The sequence below is a fragment of the Abramis brama genome, assembly GCF_963993115.1.
Source record: "Abramis brama genome assembly, chromosome: 18".
Classification (NCBI taxonomy): Eukaryota; Metazoa; Chordata; class Actinopteri; order Cypriniformes; family Leuciscidae; genus Abramis; species Abramis brama.
In genome coordinates, this window is record NC_139980.1 from 23,822,821 (window position 1) to 23,844,074 (window position 21,254).

At 38.3% G+C, this 21,254-nt stretch overlaps 1 protein-coding gene across 2 annotated transcripts in view; it reads right to left on the reverse strand.

Annotated features, from left to right (window-relative positions):
• The window catches only part of fam102bb (family with sequence similarity 102 member Bb), a 36,953-nt gene extending 17,012 nt beyond the window's left edge, over nucleotides 1-19,941 (reverse strand). The window contains exons 1-3 of one of the 2 annotated variants that reach the window (XM_084090616.1): nucleotides 19,432-19,941; nucleotides 536-656; nucleotides 411-440 (exon numbers count right to left, since the gene is read on the reverse strand). In XM_084090616.1, coding sequence (XP_083946742.1) covers nucleotides 411-440; nucleotides 536-656; nucleotides 19,432-19,565 — 285 coding nt within the window. In that variant the 5' untranslated portion in view covers nucleotides 19,566-19,941. The remainder of the gene's footprint in view (nucleotides 1-410; nucleotides 441-535; nucleotides 657-19,431) is intronic. The other variant, XM_084090615.1, reaches the window with a different exon arrangement.
• Nucleotides 19,942-21,254: the final 1,313 nt, after the last annotated feature.

The following is a 21,254-nucleotide window of genomic DNA, read 5'->3' on the forward strand; positions in this document are numbered from 1 at the left end:
TACTTGATGAATTACCAATGCCCTGTGTTAGTTTCCATTCATGAAGGGTAAATTGGTAAAAAAAAGATTTTAGCTATATGAAACATATATGAATTTATAAGTAAATGTTTATATTTTATATTTATTTTTTTCACCATTTAGAACCACATTTTAGCTTTTTTGTAGTTGATTTAAACAGCCCTGCAGTGTGACTACTATTTTAATTTCTAAAACTATTCCACATACCTTCTCAACTATCATCATGCTATAAAAAGCAAATGTGTAAAAATTACAAAATAATTAGAAAATGCTTAAATCGTTTTAGATGACTTACAGCATGTTAAACATTGCACATCATGTAAGCTACCAAAATATATTGAATAGTGTTGGTATGTTTAATAAAAATAAAAAAAATAAAAAAAAAATATTACCTTTGCATAAGTCTTTCCACCTTTTAGTTCCTGTTACATAAAAAAATCAAATCAAATCATTCTCAGTATTTCAACTCCAAACTGTTTATTGCAAACCAACAGAGTGTGCAGGAGTGTGTTTGTACCTTTCTGACTGAAACTCGACACACACAGGGGTCAAGGACTCCGGTTCCAGCATTTGCGCTCATTTTACAGGGAAAGGAGAATCTTTTTCTCCAGCGTACACAGTTTGCCTGGACCGTCTCCCTGCAAAATGCAAACATACATTAGGTTGTTAATTCAAGGTGTCACTGTAAAGAACAAAGCATTGGCTCAAGACTTTAAAACAAACACGCACTCATCCAAAACAGCGTGAACCCTCTCTCACACTATCTGATCTGCATTTGCAAAATCCAACGGGTGGACAGTTCCTGCAGCATTGCTCCTCAGGGAGATTTTGAAATGATTTCACAACAGAATGAGTCACATAATCCAGCCCCAATTCAATAGAGTGATTTTAATATTCACTTCAAGTCGACTGCATTAAAAGAGTCTGACTCACATTCTGTGATTAATTAGAGCCTGGAGTCAAAAGGCCATACTGACAACAAGAAGTTTAATTAATTTCCCATCTGAAAATGGACCTCCCTGTGCAGGAGTGCTCTGCTTCCTAATTAGACAGATGTTTGCAGACAGGGCAGATGAGCGATACCCAGAGGGCTTTTGGAGAGATATGAGTCTATGAAATGAACTTCAGGGAAATTGTGATGCTATTATACACATGTAAGAGAGTGGTGTGAATTTAAGGATGAAGTTGTAGTCAAAGGACAGGGCTGCTAACTCAAAGATGCATGGTTGTGCCCTTGCGCCATCTTTGATGAATTGAAAGCAGCATTGCTTGTAAAAATGTCAAAGGTATTGAGGGAAAGTGTACCATATTAATAAATAAATATTTTGTTAAAAGCATATATAGACTACTGTTTGGGGTAGAAGAAGTCTCCTATGCTCACCAAAAGGCTGCATTTATTTGATCATAAATATAGAAAATATTATTAGAAATAACTATCCTATTCTAATATTCTTTTAAATGTACTTTATTCCTGTGATGGCAAAGCTGAATTTTCGGCATCAATACTCCAGACTTCAGTGTCACATGATCCTTCAGAAATCATTCTAATATGATGATATATATTAGTGCAGCAGATTAATGGCATATTTCAAGAGAATCGTTCAAATTGGTATAAAAGCATGAAATTTGGCACAGATACTCTCTAAGGGTCACTTTTTGGGAAAAAGGCGTTGGCCACCCAAAAAATCAAAATGGCGGCCATTTTTTCAAGATGGCCGCTATTTCTGTCAAATTCTCATTATGTCAATTGTTCAAACAGTGATGTAGGCATAACATTTTGTGAAAATACTCTCTTCAGAATGTTTTTTTGGAAAACGGTGCTTGTCCCTCAAAAATTCAAGATGGCTACCATTTTTCAAGATGGCCGCCATTTCTCTTGAATCCTTACATCTTTTTTTCAAATGGTGATGCTATCATGAAATTTGGTACAAATATTCTTCAAGGAACATTATCATGGAAAAAGGTGTGTGCCGCTCAAATTCAAGATGGCGACCATTTTCAAGATGGCCACCATTTCTGTCAATTTAATGTGTTAAGGAAGGTTTTGTTTAATAGAGTGAACGCCATTACACAACCAGGGAACACTGGTGACTTCACTGCTGTGGAACTCAGCATGGGGTTCAGTGTCAGCTGATCTAGTTTTACTTACACTGTAGTTCTTGACTAGTAGTAATAGTATAGCTAAGTTTAGTGTCCCAAATGCTGCCTAACAGCCCCTCATCAATTAGCTAGTAATAGACGTAGTTAGATAGCTGCATTTGAATTGACAAGTTGTGCCAGCGCGGGAGAGCCGAGCCAAGGGTAAGCGGGGCAATATATGACTTGTTCATGTATGCTTACCTGGAAGGTGTACAGATCACACAGGACTTAAATGGCACTGGATGAATGATCGGGCTAGGTGTAGGTGACCCGTACCTAGTTGTATCCCACATAGATATCCATATAAAGGCTAGATGTCTTAAGGCGGAGTCACTTCCGGCATCACCGGCGGCCATCTTACCACAGGGAAGCTGTGCATTAAGGTGAGTGATCAGCACGCACACAAATCCTCTTATCTCGCTGAAATCTTGACGGATTTACAAACGGTTTGGTTTCTTACAAACGTTATTAAAGTGGCTATAATTCTTTCATATGGAAGTCCATTGTTATAATTATTCATATGTATGCAGTATCATGAATCTCTGACGTTTATAACAAACCAAACCGTTTGAAAATCTATAGAAAATTGAGCAAGTTATGGTTATTTAAAAGTACATGCACCATGTTACGAGTGAGCGAGCACCCTGTGGTAAGATGGCCGCCGTGTGCGGACGTCGACCTCCATTGGCCATATCGTATCCCATACCTGAATGTGTATGTCTATGATTGAGGTGGTAAAAGGATAACCCCTCGGCCTTACTCAGACAACAAACCCCCAAAATGGCAAATGAAAATCCCATGTCAGCCAAGAGGCCAACTGATTGGATGAAATGTTGTCTTTGTCAGACAGACACAAAGGAACCCCTCCAATCACCACCTACCCATCATGTTTCTCAACATGATGACTATAAAATGATTGCCACCAACATTCCACTCTTTCACAAGATGAACAAAATGCCAATGACCCTGGACCTGGAACGACTGGATGAAGGTGGGGGTATAGAAGCTACTTTGAGAAGGAACCAAGCGAAGTATCACCACAATTGTCGACTTCGGTTCAACAACACAAAGTTACTTCGTGCCCAGAAGCAACAATCCGATGCTCAATGTAGTGAGACAGATGAAGGCCAAACAAAGCATCGCAGAACCATGATGCAGAAAAGTCTAGATGATCAGGTTTGCTTTCTTTGTGATAACATATCTCCTGAATCTGACCTACGTCAGGTAATGACACTGCAACTGAATGACAGACTACATGAATGTGCACAAACACGGAATGATGCTAAATTGTTTCAAAAGTGGTGCTGATGCCATTGCACAGGAGCTGAAATACCATCATTTGTGTCTCATTCATCTTTACAACAGATAGAAACTCCACCTCAGAAGGCTTGAGAAAGAGTCACAGAGTGAAACGATTCAACCAGCCATCTTTCCTATGGCTCTTTCTGAACTGGTCGCCTATATTGTTGAAACCAGTCTCAATTCTGATGGTCCTTCCGCCTTCCATCTCGCAGATACAGTGGGGAGAACAAGTATTTGACACACTGCTGATTTTGCAGGTTTTCCCACTTACAAAGCATGTAAAAGTCAACTGTGAGTGACGGAATCTAAAACAAAAATCCAGAAAATCACATTGTATGATTTTTAAGTAATTAATTTGCATTTTATTGCAAGACATAAGTATTTGATACATCAGAAAAGCAGAACTTAATATTTGGTACAGAAACCTTTGTTTGCAATTATAGAGAACCTACGTTTCCTGTAGTTCTTGACCAGGTTTGCACACACTGCAGCAGGGATTTTGGCACACTCCTCCATACAGACCTTCTCCAGATCTTTCAGGTTTCGGGGCTGTCGCTGGGCAATACAGACTTTCAGCTCCCTCCAAAGATTTTCTATTGGGTTCAGGTCTGGAGACTGGCTAAGCCACTCCAGGACCTTGAGATGCTTCTTACGAAGCCACTCCTTAGTTGCCCTGGCTGTGTGTTTCGGGTCGTTGTCATGCTGGAAGACCCAGCCACGACCCATCTTCAATGCTCTTACTGAGGGAAGGAGGTTTTTGGCCAAGATCTCGCGATACATGGCCCCATTCATCCTCCCCTCAATGCGGTGCAGTCGTCCTGTACTCTTTGCAGAAAAGCATGCCCAAAGAATGATGTTTCCACCTCCATGCTTCACGGTTGGGATGATGTTCTTGGGGTTGTACTCATCCTTCTTCTTCCTCCAAACACGGCGAGTGGAGTTAAGACCAAAAAGCTCTATTTTTGTCTCATCAGACCACATGACCTTCTCCCATTCCTCCTCTGGATCATCCAGATGGTCATTGGCAAACTTCAGACGGGCCTGAACATGCGCTGGCTTGATCAGAGGGACATTGCGTGCGCTGCAGGATTTTAATCCATGACAGCGTAGTGTGTTACTAATGGTTTTCTTTGAGACTGTGGTCCCAGCTCTCTTTAGGTCATTGACCAGGTCCTGCCGTGTAGTTCTGGGTTGATCCCTCACCTTCCTCATGATCATTGATGTCCCACGAGGTGAGATCTTGCATGGTGCCCCAGACCGTGGGAGATTGACCGTCATCTTAAACTTCTTCCATTTTTTAATAATTGCGCCAACAGTTGTTGCCTTCTCACCAAGCTGCTTGCCTATTGTCCTGTAGCCCATCCCAGCCTTGTGCAGGTCTACAATTTTATCCCTGATGTCCTTACACAGCTCTCTGGTCTTGGCCATTGTGGAGAGGTTGGAGTCTGTTTGATTGAGTGTGTGGACAGGTGTCTTTTATACAGGTAACAAGTTCAAACAGGTGCAGTTAATACAGGTAATTAGTGGAGAACAGGAGGGCTTCTTAAAGAAAAACTAACAGGTCTGTGAGAGCCGGAATTCTTACTGGTTGGTAGGTGATCAAATACTTATGTCATGCAATAAAATTCAAATTAATTATTTAAAAATCATACAATGTGATTTTCTGGATTTTTGTTTTAGATTCCGTCTCTCACAGTTGAAATGTACCTATGATAAAAATTACAGACCTCTACATGCTTTGTAAGTAGGAAAACCTTCAAAATCAGCAGTGTATCAAATACTTGTTCTCCCCACTGTATGTGCAATCTGTACCAGCAGCGTATCCTTTTTTTAACAGTGGCACTTCCTCTCTGTGGACTACACCTTGCCGTGGTGGAGAGGCTTGTGTGCTCCAATGAACCTGAGACCTATGCCGGCGGGGATTTTATATCCCTGGCAAGTTTAACTAAGCTGGACAGGTCAAAGGAGAGTAGGCAGACAAAGCAGACATTATGACTATTTGACAGAAATGGTGGCCATCTTGAAAATGGTGGCCATCCTGAATTTTTGAGTGGCACATACCTTTTTCCAAAAGAGTGTTCCTTGAAGAGTATTTCTGCCTAATTTTATGCTTGCATCACCATTTGAACACTTGAAATAATTAATATTCGACAGGAACAGTGGCCATCTTTAAAAATGGCGGCCATCTTGAATTTTTGAGGGACAAGCATCTTTTTCTATTAACTTTTCTATTAACTTTCATCTTTTTCTATGTCCTTTAGAGAGTATTTGTATCAAATTTTATGCTTGGATCACTGTTTGAATAATTTATATAATAAGCATTGAATTTTTGAGTGGCCAACGCCTTTTTCCAAAATAGTGGCCCTTAGAGAGTATCTGTGCCAAATTTCATGCTTCTATTCACCTTATTTTCGAACGCGGAAGTAAACATGGGTCCAATTTCCGGTTTTTGTGCGGCACTTCCGTTTCCTCGCTTCCCTGGGCTAACTAATGATATCGATCGCGAAGGATTATGCAGAGTTGACAGAAAAATGTTACACATGCCGTAGCAGATGAATACAACAAAGAGCTAAAGCCCCGCCGCACCCAGTTCGGGTACCGGACCTGGTTGAAACACTCATGCATCTAGCTGGCAGAGCGCCAAAACTTCGCCGGCGCCTTCAGCACAGCCCTAAACACGGTCGAGCCAACGCTGGACTATGGATGTATTTTGTCATGTCAAATAATAATGCCATCAGAATGCAACCAAAGCACAGGATAGCAATAAGTAGATGGCTGGTTATAAATAATTGTACATCATACAAAATAAATGCCATGATCATGATCATGCCATGATGACTAGATTTTATACAGGGGTTAATGATTTTGTTTCTCCTTGGAGTTTTTATTGAGACTTCGTGTTCACGAAATGAAAAGAACAAACATACGGTGGTTTCTTCAAATGTAAGCTTTTAACCACAGGCGAAGGGATTCCTCAGGCCGGGCTGCGTGGCGTGTCCGTTTTTATTTCGGCTCCCATGTTATTAATGTTAACAGGTTAGAGCTTGCACACTGCCTGTGTGACGCGCGTCTAAAACGTGTGCAATGCTAGAAATAGAATCGACGCCTATTTTTTCACGCGACACGCAAGCGTTTTGGAAGCGTTTCCAGGCAAAATAGAATAGGAAAATATGTTTGTATGTCATTTTGACATAAATACATATTAATAAATGACATTTTGATGTTTGAAAGTTTAGGTTTTGACATAAATGCAGATATAAATGTAATTAAAAATATATATATTATCGATTTTCAAATATTAGGCTACACCTGTCAATACAGAGCGAAATATTCTGTAGCCTATTTTGCCGTCAACACTGCCGACGTTGTCTTTGCTGCTATATGTTTAGAATAGAATAGAATATACTTTATTTTCCCTATAGGGAAATTTGTCATGGACTCAAAAGTGCATAGTGCATAGAAGCAGCTGCCATTACAGACAATAAATACACATTAAAAGATACAAATAACAACAGCTGAAGAAAAAAAAAAAAAAAAGTTTTTATATATTTATGTTTACCATGAAGTATAGGCCTTCCACAACTCTCTCCCCATATGTCGAATATATCACCAATGAGGTTTATCACATGTCACAGCAGCAGCGCCGCGTCAGACACGTTTCTGGTGTGCAAAGACATGGAAAACGCCACGCTCACGCCACGCAGCCAGTGTGTCGCCGGTCGCAGGGTGCCTGATGATTAAAATGTCAATGATTTCGATTATTAAAACACTCCTGCTCCAAGTAAATCTTTATTTTGTACCAGTTATTATGACAACCTCTAACTGCACAAACAATCCTGGTCTTCCTCGAATTAGTTGTTAAGAACAGTTGTTTGATTAACCGCTACGGTGAAAAGTGAGTTAGCTCGCCAGTGACCGGAAGTGCCTGACCGGAAGTCTCGCACAAAATACCGTCAACTGGCTGCGTCCGTATTTCCGTTAAAAATAAGGTGAATACCAAAGTGAACGATTTTTTTACTAATCTGCTGCACTATATATATATATATATATAGAGAGAGAGAGAGAGAGAGAGAGAGAGACTTTTAAGCTTCTTTTATTTACAGACACTTATAAAAAACATTTCACAAGAAGCATTAAAAAAAATCCTACCTACATATACATAAATAGGTTATTAGCTCACATTAAAATTAATTTCAATTTATAACATTATTCATAACCTCTCTCTTCACTTGGTTGACATAAAATACCTTATGCCTAATACCTTATAACTCCAAAATTAACCTACTTTTTACCAAAGCCTTAAACATATGTAAAGGATCAATTCCTCCACTAAGAAGTGTTTTATTCTTCCTTGTCAGCCAAATTGCCATTTTAGCCTTACCAAACAAGAAATTGATCAAAACTGTTTGTGTCCTGTTTGAGGCACTATATTTTGGTCCAAAAACAAAAAGACAATTTATAAAGTGAAAACCAAATCTATGACTCAATTCTCCTAATACATCAAACATGTCTTTTAGCCTTAAACAACCAATAAAAATATGAAAAACAGTTTCTGAAATTCCACAAAAACAACACTCTTCCTCTTGCAAAGGATTCAGACGTGCCTTATATCGATTTGTTGCTATTATCCAATGTGAAATTCCACTGCAAATCTCCATTCCGTTTTTCAATTGGTTTCTTATATAAGGACCTCCAACTACCTTTTGGGGAAGTACCAGACTCAACAAATTCAGTCCACTTAGTTTCTGGAAGTTCTTTTAACGCTCTTAAATTGAGATATTTTACACAACCACAATAAAGAGCTTTCTTAGAAGTAATGTTAAAAAGACCAAGTTCAGGCGTCCTAAAAGAGAGCAGACTTCCTTCAAACTCTTGCCAGTCTCCTACATCCACAGCCACACTGATCTTGGGGAATACAATCTCCGATTTTTCAACTTTTAATGGCAAAACAGGAAAAGAGACTTGAATTTCAGCTAGCAGTTTTTGCACAACTCGAACCGAACGGATACCAGTCTTTATGGCCAGTTTTTCTGCAGTAATCCACTGGTCATTTGACCTAAGATGGCAGATCTTATGAACTCCTGCTCTCACCAAGCTTGTGCGTACAGTCTGTGATTTCAAACTCGCACTGGGTAGGTGAGAATTAAAAATGTAAATCTTCAAGATCCCAAAGGCTCTGTGTTTCAGAAATCTCCCTTTTAACAATAAAAATCTGCCATGCATTGAGTACTGAGGCATAAAAATATGGGAGCCCACTAAGATCCATCTCCTTTAAATTCATTAAAAAGAGATGTCTGTCCAAATTCAACCGTCCCACTCGATTCAATAAGGCACAAGCCACTCTTATCCAGTTCTGAGACTGATGATAAAGTAGACCTTGGCCTCCTTCATATACCTGCAGAGACTCTCGTAGCCAATGTTGACCAGACCAGAAAAAATTTACAAACAATTTTTGGATTCCTCCAATAAAATCTTCTGGTGGATTCAACACAATTAATCGATGCCATAGGATAGAGGTGGCAAGATTGTTTATAACCAGCACTCTTCCCCTATAGGACAATTGAGGCAAAATCCAGTTCCATTTTGACAATCTGGCACAAACTTTGTCCTTCACACCTTCCCAGTTTTTTCTTTGGTAGTTTTCAGAACCCATAAAAATTCCTAAAACCAATTTTTTCCCACTTAACATTTTCAGGGATGACTGGTAAAAGCATTTCTGTTTTATCATTACACCAAAATGCTTCTGTTTTACCCCAGTTGAGTTTTGCGGATGATGCTCTCTCATACAATCCAATACTGTAATTAATAATATCAATATCTTTTTGTTCTTTCACAATTACAGTAATGTCATCCGCATACGCAGTCAGTTTAACAGAATGAAGATCATCACCAAGTCTCCTTTCTTGGGTATCAGTGCCAACACTGCCCGTTGACAACTTTTTGGAAGTAGTTTATCTTTAAAACATTCTTGAACCACCTCATAAAAATCATCTCTTCCGATGATCTTCCAAAAAGCCTTATAAAAGTCCACTGGCAGTCCATCAATTCCAGGTGCACGGCCAGCATTCATCTGTATCACTGCATCAGTTAACTCCTTAAACGAAACAGCACTGTCCAGAGTCCGACTCTGCTCTTTAGTGATGGTAGGAAGCTGTTGTAATAATTGTGAAATACATCCAGTATCAGTGTCCTCCTTTTTATATAGTTCTGAGTAGAAATCCACTGCAATCTTTCGCATTTTTCTTAAATCAAAAGTCTTTAGTCCATCTGGTGTTGTTAAACAGTGCATTTCATTTAGTTTCTTTAAGACCTTTTCTAAATTAAAAAAATACGCAGTGGGAGCATCCATGTCATGTATAGACATAAACCGTGAACTTATTAGGGCACCTTTAGCCCGAACTTGCAATAAAGTTTCAAGATCTTGCTTCTTTTCAGATAACTTTCCATCTAATGATGAATCTGAATGTTGAATCATTCCAGATGTAATCTGAAAGATCTCTTGCTCTATTTCAGACATTTGTTGTTTAATGTTTCTTGTAGACAAGAAAGTAAATTGCTGACAAAAAACTTTTATTTGGGTCTTTCCTATCTCCCACCACTGTATCAAACTTTCAAAATCATCCTTTTGGGAAACCCACTCACTCCAAAACAATTCAAATTTTTCACAAAAATCTTTTTCTTTTAACAACGCTACATTAAACTTCCAGTAAGGACTTTTACATTTTTGATTTGTCAAGGCAATATTCACCGTAATAAAATGATGATCTGATACACAACATGGAAAAATGTTACACTCCATTAATCTATTATTTTCTGTATGCTTGATATAGAGCCGGTCAAGTCTAGCTGCACTAATCCTCCCTTGTGAAACTCTTGTCCATGTATATTGTTTTACAACATTATTCTTTTCTCTCCACACATCTATAAAATCATGTTGAACAATAATACTTTTCAAGAAAGAAGCTGATACAGAATGTCTAAAAGAAAATTAAGAGTACAGGACCAATCACCACCGACAACTATAAATTCATCCGGGGTAAAACTCTTTAAAATATCTCCCAACTTTTTGAATAACACAGTTCTTTCTGTGCCTCTATTTGGAGCATAAATACTTATGAAAACAAATACTTGGTTATGAATTTCAGCTTTCACAATCAAAAGACGTCCTTTCTCCAATTCTATTTTTGATAAAATATTCAGGGTTTTTCCTGCATAGAGAATTATGAGGCGGCCGCCTCCGTCAAATTTCATGCCGCCTCCGGCTCTCGACAAAACTCGGACAGACAGTAGAGTTACATGGTCAGATACACTTTTCCCACCGTGATTGTTCTGTTGCTGTTACCGCTTGTGTTCATTCTCAAACCGTATATGCTGCGCTGATCGCGGATAATCCGCGGGTAATACAAACATTCCATTCCAATTAATCGAGGGTGGATGACAGATAATTATTATAATGTGTTGAGTTTAATAAAGATATGGAACTCTCATCACGGTAAAACGCAATGAACGTGCATGACTCTTTTACTTTCGTTTTCAACAACGTAATTCTCTTCAGGGAAAACAATCAAGGAAAACACATCAGGGCTCGAGTAACACTTATCAGGGACCATAGACTGTGTCCGGGACACGTGTCGTTTTTTTTTTCGTTTTTTTGAAGGGAAAAGTGAGAGAGAATTGTAGGCCTAGGCTACTATTTGCCCAACCGGACAAATGCCCTGATTAAAACAATTTTTAATATAAAAATAAAAAATAACTAGGGAATCACCGAAAATGTGAGGATTATTCTGTTTTATTTAATTTAATGTAAGTGGCGATTGATAGCCTATAGTTGATAATAATATAGGCCAACCTAATGTAGCTACTGACGGTAACAATGTTGCGCTGTTGAGGCTCGCGCAGTTATTTATAACATATTATAGTTAAGAAACAATATATAGCCTAGGCTACACACGACCAGAGAGCTGTTTTCCTGAGTGCCATCAAGATTGAAACCGAGACGGATTTCATAACAGTTCAATAAACAAATAGTTAAAATTAAGTCACTTACATTTTAGACGCAATGACTGTTTTTGTTCTGTTTCAGCAGCGAAAATAGTTCCAAACAAAGATCACAACCATAGCGCATCTCACAGCAACACTTGTTGCATTACTGAATGATTCAGCGTTTTGAACGAATCGGTTGAGTCAAAGATTCAATTACCCATTCATAAACTGCCTCATTCTGAATAAATCAGCCGTTTGAACGAATCGTTTGAATGAATGACTCAATAACTCGCTCATTAAGACGGTCGCCTGCCGCCTCCTACTGGCGGTTTAGTTTCATAAAGTATCATTCTTTTCAACATTCCTTATTGTATATTCAAAAATATTTAAAATAATCTAATTTAATACAGTTATAATTTTTCAATGTAAATTATTTAATTTGATTGGTAACAGCCTAGTGTCTTATTATTTTAATTGAATATATTGATCAAATTCAAGAATTTGAAATGAAAGATGGAGTATACATTTAATAAAATTAGGGGAAAAATGCCCTTTATAAAGGTGCAAAAAATGATTCTGAGTGTTTTCAAACAGTGATGTAATGAAACATTTACAATTTAAGTTTGAAGGGAGTAAAGCCTCTGTTTAGGCTATTAAGGAAATGTAATTTTGCCTTTTATTTTAAATAAATGTTCATTTTAAATCAGCCTACTTCAGTGTGATATGTTACCATATTATCATGCTTAACACTAAGAATTTGAATAATTGTAATGTGATGATCAGATGCAGATATTTAAATCAAAGAATATGGGTGGTTTGCGGGTGGATTATTTATTTTTAACAGTGGATTCGGGTGACTCAAAGTGCACCGGATTAATGAATTTATCTTTAAAATATACAACATTTTCTTCAGGGGGGGCATGCCCCCGGACCCCCCTAGAGATACCAAGCTCCACCCACAAAAAAAATGTGGGAAACACATTAGCCTATATGATGATCTACAAAAAATACAAATTTAATTATCTTATTATTAAAATACATTATTAGGATTTTACCACCTCCGCCTCATTTTGAGCCAGGAAAAACCCTGATATTAACATCAAGATTAGCTGAAAATAGGATAGCTACTCCATCACTGACATTTGTGCCATGGCTTAAACAAGTTTTCCCTTCCCACCACAAATTCAACTCGGATTCATTATTGGAATCACTATGCGTTTCTTGTAAAAATATTACATTATTATCTTTAAGCCTAAGAAATTCAGATAGTAAAGCTGAGAGAGAGAGAGAGAGAGAGAGAGAGAGAGAGAGAGAGAGAGAGAGAGAGAGAGAGAGAGAGAGAGAGAGAGAGAGTTTTTTTTTAATGAAGAAAAAACCCTACCCCAAAACATGACCCTTAGGAGTTTATTGAGGGAAAACTCCTAGTTAAAAGTGAATGTTTTTTTACCCTAATATAAAGTGTGACTACGTTTTTTTTTTTTACAAATAAAACAAAACAATTCCACACCACATACTACAGTTACATTAACATCCTCATATTCTATCATATCATAATGGTCCACAATGACGTTTGTGGGAAACACAGCCAAAATAACACATAATCGGGCACCTCCCATCCAGCTGGAGAGATTCCCTACCATAAGGCTCAAGCTTAGTGCTGATTGAGTCATTGGGTGAAACCACAGCTGGATGAAACCCTCAACTCTGATTCTCTCACCAAGGCAGCAGAGGCCAATGACTTCCCTAAACAAATGTCAATATACAGTATGTATCCTCCCAACAAGAAATATTTTTTCTTCTACTAAACATGGGCAGTTTCTAAGGAAATAAACAGTGTGAGAGTTCCTTACTAACAACACAATGACACATGTAGGAGTGATTCATAATGGCTGTAATGCTCAGAATATCACACTTTTTATTCACAATAGATGGGCAGAGGAAAATGATCCTGCTGTGTTAAGAAAAACCTCAGAGGACTTAGCCAGCACTGAAAACCCTGGACGTAGAGTACGTTTACACAACAACGATGTACTGCAAACGGAAAAGTTGTCCCTTCACGTTTTTTTTTTTTTTGCACATACGCATGTCTATAGACTGAACACATAAAACGCATGCACATGACATCGGTTTTCACAAATTCTCATTTTTGTAGTTTACGCAGAAACAATCCCGTTTTCAAAAGTTTACATTTTCAGGCCCCCAAAAAGCCGTTGTGTAAATGAACGGCCAAAATGCAGTTCCCAAAGTATCCCATTTTTAGTTGTCGTGTAAACGGCCCCTAAGGCTCTACAGATCTTTGCATGACTCACTGTAAACAACAACCTGCATTTCACTTTATAAATTGAGCTCTTGGCATGCATATTACAAAAACATTGACAACAAGTTAAAATCAATGCAAAATTAATTTAGCAAGCCATTTTCCTCTGTAATAAGACATATTTCTGATCAAAACAGGATTCTAATATGCCATCAAATTATATTACATGTAGATTTCATGTTGATTTTAACCGTTATTGCTCCCTTACCAGTCCAAAGTGCTGCTTTGCTGCCTCTTCTCACCAACATAAAAGGTGGCACTGCAAACTTATAATAAAAGGAGGACATGATAATGTCAGGTAATATGACTCCTTTCCTAACCAGTATGATTATAGGCAAATTACTGGCAGTGAGACTATAAAAGAAAAACTGCAGACTCATAAATCAGACATACAACCCGGCCAAGGCCAGAGCTCCAATCAATACAAGATGCTCCATGTTTGTAATAACTACACCACAGGTCAAACTTAAGACTTTTGCTTTCCAGCCATCACATAATGAATCATGTTTAGCCTGTGACGCTCTGATATAATAGACACCATTGCTGGCGCACAAAGCTTACTGAAACAAATTCAGCATCACAATGACTCATTATAACCTTCACTACAAAGCACTAATGATGTGAAAACACAAAGAACATAATGAATTTAGTAGCATTAAGTGCTAATGCCAAGCATTAAAGGTCCCGTATTATGCCCCTTTTCACAAGATGTAAAATAAGTCTCTGATGTCCCCAGAGTGTGTATGTGAAGTTTCAGCTCAAAATACCCAACAGATAATTTTTTACAGCATGTTTAAATTGTCATTTTTTGGGGCTCAGAAAAACGCGCTGTTTAAGTGTGTGCCCTTTAAATGCAAATAAGCTGCTGCTGCACGGCACAGGGGGCGGAGCTTCTTGAGCTCGCGCTCAGTCTCTCAGGACAATTTCATCTCACGGAATGATGATAATATCAGAAACTCTCAGTAACGGTGTTCATTTCGAGTCGGACAATAATGCCTACAGAGTCAGAGTGCTGTATAGAGATGGAACAGGTATAGTTTAGTAGTTTAATTACGGTTATTATAACGTATTTGTCATCTGCTTGTATGTATCCATTATTTACTAATAGCCTACAAGTCTGCTGTCCGAATGATGATCAAACATATACTGATGAGTTTACTAAAGTTTATTGTACATCACACAAAAGATGAAGCGTCAGTTTTACTTCAGAAAATCACCGTAAGAGCTGAGTAAACACAGTAAGTTATAAGAAGTGCGCAAGTACATAAACGAATTTCGGTAGAGTTGAGGGAGCATTCCTGTGGGCGGAGGTTAGTCAAAAAACTGTTCTACTGACGTCATTAAAGAAGGAAGTAGAGGGATGTAGTCCAAACGAGCCGTTCCATGTAGGCGACTTCTGTTAAATAAAATATCTCGCTTGGCATTGAACTTTGAGCTTTATAATTTTACAGATAGTATTTATACTCTAACAACAACATTACACACTAACTAAAGTTTGAAACATGGAATCACGAAGAACGGGACCTTTAATAGCACAAATGAAAACAATTCTTCCTGGAAATACTTTATGGTACAATACTTTTTTCCCATTGGTCCATTAGACACAATTATGCATGTGCTAGAGTCATTAGCATCACTCCTCGCATGGGAAAAACAAGCTGTTAATCTCATTGATGGGCTTGATTATGCCAAAATGTGCAACAGGCCTAATATTGTAATACAGAACCATAACCATGACAAGCCACTGGTCTGATTTCCGTATTTAGAATATATGCCGTTGCCATGGCGAAGTCAGTTGAACGAATGAGAGCAGGAGTGTGTTGGTTCTGTGTGCTTCTTCCTTGGGTTCTCCCAAAGGATGTCTGCAATGAAACAGGAGTTCTTCAAAAGGATCACCACAGGCAGATGGAGGCACACTCACGCCTAGAAGGAGAATAAACTCACAAACCTCAAGACACTCCCTGCAAACTGCAGTTGAAAAGAGAAGCACTGGTGCAGCCAAGCTAGATCTAAGCTGCTGCAGTGTTAGTCTACAACTCTCTTTCTGTATGGATGAATAAGCTACTTGCTTATGTATTGTGGGAGAGATGCTTTGAGGAGAATTTTGTCATGGTGAAGTTTGACAGCCCACTGTCACTGCCTGACACGTTAATATTGAACTGTGGGAAGCCTTTGTATTGCGGAGCTCCAAAAGCAAGTGAATGACAAACGTTGCAGCAGAACACAGACAAAATGAGAGGGAAGAGACAGCTGATTTTGTACAAATAGTTTTTTAAGGGATCAATTAATTGTATCCATTTTATTGATTAATTGCACATCTTGATCAGTGCACAAGTCTATATAACATCTGTCAATACTTTTTATTATTAATTTTATTATTATTAATTAGTTGTTGCAGTCCTTTTTCCCTCTCTGCTGGATGCTAATGTAGAACTGTTCAATGTCACAGGGACTTTAAAAAAAATCTGTCTGTTTTAGACTGAAACATATCAAAAAGAAGTAACCAGGGACAGAAACATGAGTGACACAATATTCCTAAAGCTCAAACAGTAGAACATGGTGCTAGCAACACCAAGATCATGGGTTTGATTATCAGGGAACAAGTGAACTGATCAAATGTATACCTTAAATGTACAATGTACAGGGGTTGGACAATGAAACTGAAACACCCGGTTTTAGACCACAATAATTTATTAATATTCTGTAGAGTCTCTTTTTGCAGCCAATCCAGAATCACTTTGTCTTGGGAATGACAGATACAAGTTCTTCACAGTGGCCAGAGGGATTCCTCTTCCAGAACAGTTGTCAAGTAATCAAGCACAGTAGGGAATGCCATGATATTGCAGCCCAAACCATCACTGATCCACCCCTCTGCTTTACTCTGGGCAGCAACAGCAAAAGAGGTTAAACCTCTTTGGGGCTTCTCCACACCAGTGAAAGTGAACTCAAAGAACAATTCATGTTTCACATTGTCCACAGCCCAGGATTTGCACTGTTGGAACAAATTAATCCCAACTCTGGCATTGACAAGAATGACCAAAGGTTTGGCTACAGCAGCCCGACCATGAATATTGACACTGTGGATGTGGAGCTCCCGACGAACAGTTTTGGTGAACAGGAGAGTCGAGGTGCTCATTTAATTCTGCAGTGAGTTGGGTTTATATTTTTTTGGATACAATCCAGGGCCCGGTTCCCCAAAACGTTCTTATCGCTAAGTAGTTCTTAACCTATTCCTTAACCTCTCCCTTAACGTTATGGCACGATTCCCGACACATTCGTACGCTAAGTATATCTTCTGTAAGTCACACTTTCGTAAGGTTGGTCTGGACCACGCTTAGCTTTACCTTATCACTGTTGCAGGTCTATACGAATATAATTCTGAAGTTTTAATACACCCAGACAGTATTCAATTAGGCTAATTCAAGTGTTTTCATGCAAAGAATAAAATTGTCATTACACTGATTGTTGTTAGATTTTTAATTATATTATTATACAATATTATTAATTTAATTAAAAAGCGCTTTTAAAGGCCAGTGAAAGCATAGGCTACTGTCAGTTAAGTCCTATTCGGACGCTAATATTGTTTCTCATGGGCTTGTATGGTATTTTAAACATTTATAGGGGTGAGTCAGTGATTTTAGTGCCGTCCGAATCCATAATATCAGTGTTTTTTCTCACCCAACCCGCGTAAAAATCCCGGGCCAAATTAGCACCTACTGTTTTTTGACAAACAGGTCGTGTGGTAATTTAATTGCCGTCTGAATCCACATCTCTGAGTTTACAAGAAGAGATTCAAAATCCACTGTTTAAACCCTTTTTGATCACTGCCGAGCACCAAGATGTAGGCCTACACTTTTATTACTGAAATGCTGGAAAGTATTTCCAAGAACAATATTTCATCGCAGCTCCACCTCAGCAAACAAAAATGGGAAAGAGAAGAAAGCACGTACAAATTTGAAATGGTTATTATGGCAGCAATATATGATACAATTTAAAAATATGTAGGCTAGGCTATTATAGTTTGGATTATTTTTTATAATATCCCATGAGTCCTAATAAATGCAATTTCAACTATTTCTGAAGTGCTTCTTTTATAAAGAACACCGCTTTCTCACATAAACAGCCCCTGCACGAGAGAATAATTGATTCTCAAGCCATCGATATCAACCAATTCAGCACCATCGCCACGGACAGCACCTGGTAACGTCGCACGTAAGAAGGTATATCTTAAGCAGCTTCCTAAGGTATGGTTCAGGGAACACACTTAGGAACATAAACAACTTTGGTAAGATATATCTTTCGAATCTTCTTAGCGTGCTAAGAGTGAGCGTTATCAGGGAACCGGGCACAGGTTAGTACCTGGACATCCCTTTCAGACAGCTTCCTCTTGTGTCGACAGTTATTCCTGTTGGATGTAGTTCGTCACGTAGTGGTATGCTGACATTGCCCTGGATGCCATAGCTCTCGATACACCACAAAGACTTGCTGTCCTGGTCACAGATGAGCCAGTAAGATCAGCACCAACAATCTGTCCTCTTTTGAACTCTGATATGTCTCCTATTATTTTGTGTGGATTGCAATATTTTATGTAAAGCTGTGCTATTGCTCTGCGGATTCAACCTTCACACTCTGCTCTTACTGATGGAATTGTAATCTGTGAAGATTGGCCACCAGGCCGCACATAAATGGGCGTGAAACCTCCAATACTATATTGGCCAGTGTTTGTTTCATTGTCCAACCCCTGTATAACCCCTGGATAAAATAATCTTTATGCCAAAAACATGAATAAATTAAACATAACACTGGAGGGTCCAGCACTTGACTGTCACGTTTACAAGACATTCATTGTGCAGAAATAATCTGTAACACTGAACAGTTCTCTTTGCTGCTCTACATTTAAACCTGTGATGCATTAACATACTGCATGGAGGTCAACCTGTGTGCAGGTCTCAAAAGCTCATTCGCACATCAAACACACACACATACAGTTTTAATGCGTGGCCTTAAGTGGCTCAGCTCAAGAACTGCTTAAAAAAATAAAGTACAAACAGCATACAGGATGTGGTTGATTGATAAAAGTTAATGCATGATGAGGTTAAGGTCAAGCATGGTGTAATTATTCATAAGCTATGACGGTTTAAACTTCATTTGTATATAAAAATACGACTTGCATGCTGATATTTGAGTAGTTTGAACAAGGGTTTCTTTTGACACCTAAACTTTAGGTTTTTGACAACCTAAAGTTGGCTAAAAATCTACATGAAATGAATTCATTCTGAGTAAATTCCACATAATATGGACATTATATGTAAAATAATCCTACATTACTAATCTAACATGACAAAATGAATTCACCATTAAACTTGCTTTGAAATGATCAGACCTACAAAAACACAAAAGTGTTGACTTCAGTCTTGACATAAGTAACTTAATGTACATCTCTTACACACGAACCTTTTAAACACAGACCCTTCGTCCCCCAGCTCTGAATATATGCGTAACTTACTAACGTTACTGCATGTGCACTCATTTCTGATTCTCAATATGAATGAATAGCCTATATGTTTTGGTTATGCTTTATTAGAAAGCAATACAGAATGAACGCAGCTCAATATCACCTATTCCCACAATAATACCCATCTTAATTCCTCCACATTTAACAGCCTCCTTACCGCGATGACTCCTCCGAGAATCCGCCGTCGAGCAGGCGGACTTTACAGAACAGAACTCCGTTCACGAACGGAACCGAAGACAGCTCGTCAAGCTCAAAATCCACTCTAAACTTAAACTTCTTTTTCTTCATCATCTTGACGTCGATTGCTACCAGTCCTGTTGCGCTTGATACTACCTTTGGTCATACGCGGTGGAGGGGCATCACTTTTATTTGCACATTTTTGGTTAAGCTCTGTTGTTGGAGCTGATAGCCGTTAGCCACTAACGTTACTAGAATCTCCCTTTGCTGATGATGATGTAAGAAAGCTAAGCTAACGATGATAATAATATAGTCTAAACGAATTCTTCTGTCATCTACTACATCGTTACAGTAAAAAAAATATGTTACTGAAAATGGATATGCTCGTCATTGGATATGCAGCCTGTGGATGATGCATCTGTTTCGCTCGGTAGAGGCTTGTGTTGTGCTGCTGTATTGTGTGTTGTCGTGTAGTAGTGGAAACACAGGCGACGCTTCTTAAAGGGCCAGTCAACTCATAAAGCTAGAGTGAAACAGGGGGACAAAGGACAAATCATAGTTCAACCAATTCACATCTAAAGATTTTTTTTTTTTTTTTTTTTTTTATTGTATATAATATTGATAGTACACAAACGGCGCAATCCTTAAAGTGCCCCTATTATGAATTTTTGAAAAAGACCTTTCATATAGGCTAGTGTGTAACAGCTCTGAGTGAATGAAAACATCCTGCAAAGTTTTAAATCTGAAAGTTCACCGTATATAAGATTATATAATATTTAAGAGTACATACTTTTAGGGCGTAGTATAATTAGGCGAACTGAGACCATAGACTGTAAAAAATGATTGAGACGCAGCATTGGTTTGAAATCGCTGGTGTTTCTAACGTCAAAAACTACCTTGTAACCAGAGCCATATGTAACCAATCATGTCAAAGTGTGATCGTCAAGGAGTATGGCAAGCCGTTTTAACTTTTATTAAACACGCCAATTCCATGTTTTCTCCAAACAATATATTTTCTTAATTATCAAGACAGGCACATGCAAGGTAAATGAACAACATTTATTAATTGTGTGTGGCAGAAACACGTTTATTCAACAGAATCTCTGTTTGGAGAAAATTACCTGTTTGATTTTGGCCAAATTAAAGATCTGCATATGTGGTGCATACAGAATTGAACAGGTCACACAAACCTTTTAAATACATTTGTCCTCGGGTTAAAGAAAACTGAGGAATGTTTTGGATGGCAGCCTCTCAGTTTAGTACGGATTCAACAATTATTAAACATTTAAAGGTGAATCCAGTTTTAAGGGAAGGGAAGCTGATGTGCATTCTAAAATGCAAAATAATTTAGATAAACCTTTTTGGATAAAACATTGTTTTTGAAAATCCCATTCCCCCTGGTAAACCCATCTAAATTAAGTTACAATCAAATGCTTTTGTCACCACACAATCTCCAAACCAAGATGTGACAGCGGCAGTAGTGTGGTGAGTCTGTGACCTTATAAACCTGTGCTGGTGAGGGGAGTGTGATTTTAACAGGTGGTATTTTAATGCTGTGAAAATCCCACTCCCCCTGGTAGATCCATCTTAATGAAGTTACAGTGTAATTATTTTGAGGGCACAGCCTGTGTTGACGTTTACAGAAGTCATGTAGCTTTGTATTAAACCCTTGCATGCACTCAATCTTTATTTTTTTGTAATATGGCAGCAGTTTTTCTTTAAAAAAGAGCAACTGACCACAAAGCACTTGCTCCAGCTATTTTAATTGTATATCCCTAGCTATACAAGATGTAAAATGGAAAG